The sequence below is a fragment of the Microtus ochrogaster genome, chromosome 5, assembly GCF_000317375.1.
Source record: "Microtus ochrogaster isolate Prairie Vole_2 chromosome 5, MicOch1.0, whole genome shotgun sequence".
NCBI lineage: Eukaryota > Metazoa > Chordata > Mammalia > Rodentia > Cricetidae > Microtus > Microtus ochrogaster.
Window position 1 is genome coordinate 68,637,210 of NC_022012.1, and position 2,339 is coordinate 68,639,548.

The 2,339-nt window shown below is 50.0% G+C and overlaps 1 protein-coding gene across 2 annotated transcripts in view; it reads left to right on the forward strand.

The window, feature by feature from the left end:
• Positions 1-2,339, forward strand: part of Lipc (lipase C, hepatic type) — a 133,127-nt gene that overhangs the window by 126,511 nt on the left and 4,277 nt on the right. For both annotated transcript variants that reach the window (XM_005347661.2, XM_013346367.2), the window contains 2 exons: positions 164-281; positions 1,722-1,940. In XM_005347661.2, coding sequence (XP_005347718.2) covers positions 164-281; positions 1,722-1,940 — 337 coding nt within the window. The remainder of the gene's footprint in view (positions 1-163; positions 282-1,721; positions 1,941-2,339) is intronic.

The window sequence follows — 2,339 nt, forward strand, 5'->3', positions numbered from 1 at the left end:
TAAATAAATAAATAAATAAATAAATAAATAAATAAATAAATAAATAAATTTTAAGAATGAAGAAGAAACTCAAGGTCATCCTTGGCAGACACAAAAAAAGTCCTACTTGATTTTTTTTTTCTCCTCCCCATCTCTGGCCCTCGCATCCCTCCTCCACCTCTAGTTTATCATTACCAGTTCAAGATCCAGTTCATCAATCAAATTGAGAAGCCAGTAGAGCCCACTTTTTCCATGTCCTTGCTGGGAACAAAAGAAGAAGTGAAGAAAATTCCCATCACGCTGTAAGTACCAGCGTGGCCCCATCTGTGGTGATGGCACCCTTGTTTCTCTCACAGGTTCCAGACAGACTCCACTTTTCAATGGGTACTTCCCACGGTGGCTGCCCCAGAGATGCTGGTCAGTGGGACACCGACCCAATCCTGTCTCTCACATTGTATCTCAGGATCCCCGAGCAGCATCTGTGAGAGTGGAGGGGGTCATCGCCCTGGGAGCAGAGGGAAGCCAGAGGTGGCTGCACTCGGTGTGTGCAATCCAGAGGAGACCTGGAGGGGAGAGGGGAGAGGCTGTGGGGGTGGGGCCGGGATCCTCACGAAGATTTTCCAAGCACCTTTCCAGCAAGGTCAGGAAAACACTCCCAGAAACAAAACTGGAATCATTGCCTTTGTCACAGATGGGCACGCTCAGTCAGCAGGGCGTGCCAGCCCAGCCCTGCCCCACCCTTGGCATATCTGCTCACATCAGCAGCCTCGCGAGGGAGGCCTCACACAGAGACTCCCCAGCTTTCCCAGTCAGAAAATGACCACGCCCTTTTCTGGTATTTCAACCCTCCCCCACAGACTCCCGTGGGGAGTGACAAGGGCTGAGCATCCCTTTCAGGGACAGCTCTTAGCTTCCTAAAGATTGTCCCTAGTTTGGGTCCCTGAGATACTGATTCAGACATTCACCAAATTTACCATTGCAGTGTTCTGCTGGGAGGCTAAACTGAGGTTTTGCCCTTAGGGCGGATGCTCACAGCCCAGCGGCTGGGTAGATCCCTACCTACACCAGTCACCTTGACAACACATGGCAGAAGGATCTGAGCTGAGTCATGCCGGGAAACCCTCCATTCAGCTTGTGTCACCTAGACCCAGCGTTACCTCTATATTGTCAACGATTTCTCCTGAGAGATTGTTCGGGAGCACAGACAGGGCATGGAGCTGGCCTCTCTCTGTCAGTGATGGGAACTGGGTGGTCTTGGAGACCAGGAAGCAAAAGCAGTAACAATGCCTCCAGTAGCGCTTCAGTCTTGCTGAGTCGATGAATCCTTTCCTATGTGCTGTTTTCTGTCCTGTTAAGCTGTGTTGCTTCAGTGGATGGTTCTGTTTATACTGAGAGAGCCCTCTTTATACGGGGAGAGGGGGATTGTGGTATGAGCCGCAGAGACCGTCCAGATCCATCGCCCAACTCCGCCAAGCCAAAAGGCGTTAGCTCTATTCATGACAGCAAAATATCTCAGACCCTTTTGGATGTGATTAATATGGAAAACAGTATGGTTCCCTGATTGTATTGTCAGAGAAACCCTCCTAAACTTCTCATACCTACTGCCAGCATTGTCTATTGAACACTGATTTTGGAAATGCAGCAGAAACCCCCCAAAGACATTTCAGTGTCCTGAGTGTGTCTGTGTCACTTGGCTGCTACAGCAGAACTCAATTAACTCGTTTCCTTTGTATATTTTCAAGGGGCGAAGGAATTGCCAGTAATAAAACCTACTCCCTCCTCATCACACTGGACAAAGACATTGGCGAGCTGATCATCATCAAGTTCAAGTGGGAAAACAGTGCAGTGTGGGCCAATGTCTGGAACACGGTGCAGGTCATCATGCCATGGGGCATGACATCTCACTACTCGGGCCTCATTCTGAAGACCATCTGGGTCAAAGCTGGAGAGACACAGCAAAGGTGATACTAACATCTCCTCACGCTGGGCCTACAGGTTCCAAGCAACTTCCCAGCTCAGCTTCCCATCAGTCACAGGAAGTGGGTACCATGACACACTAGTGATGGGGCACAGGGAAGACATGGGGCTCTCCCTGGTTCACTCGGCCCATGGTAGAAGACAAAGATGAGCACTAAGGTCTTCTGATGACTTGGCCAGCTTCTCCCCTTCTCCCCATCTGTGTCTGTCAGCTACTCCTCTGGAGTCAGAGGCTTTGCGAAGCCCAGGGTCACCAGGGAAGAACTACTGAGAGCTGTTACATTCTGCCTTGTCATTAAGTCAGAGACAGGCCTGGGAGACTGCAAATCTCTCTCTCTCTCTCTCTCTCTCTCTCTCTCTCTCTCTCTCTCTCTCTCTCTCTC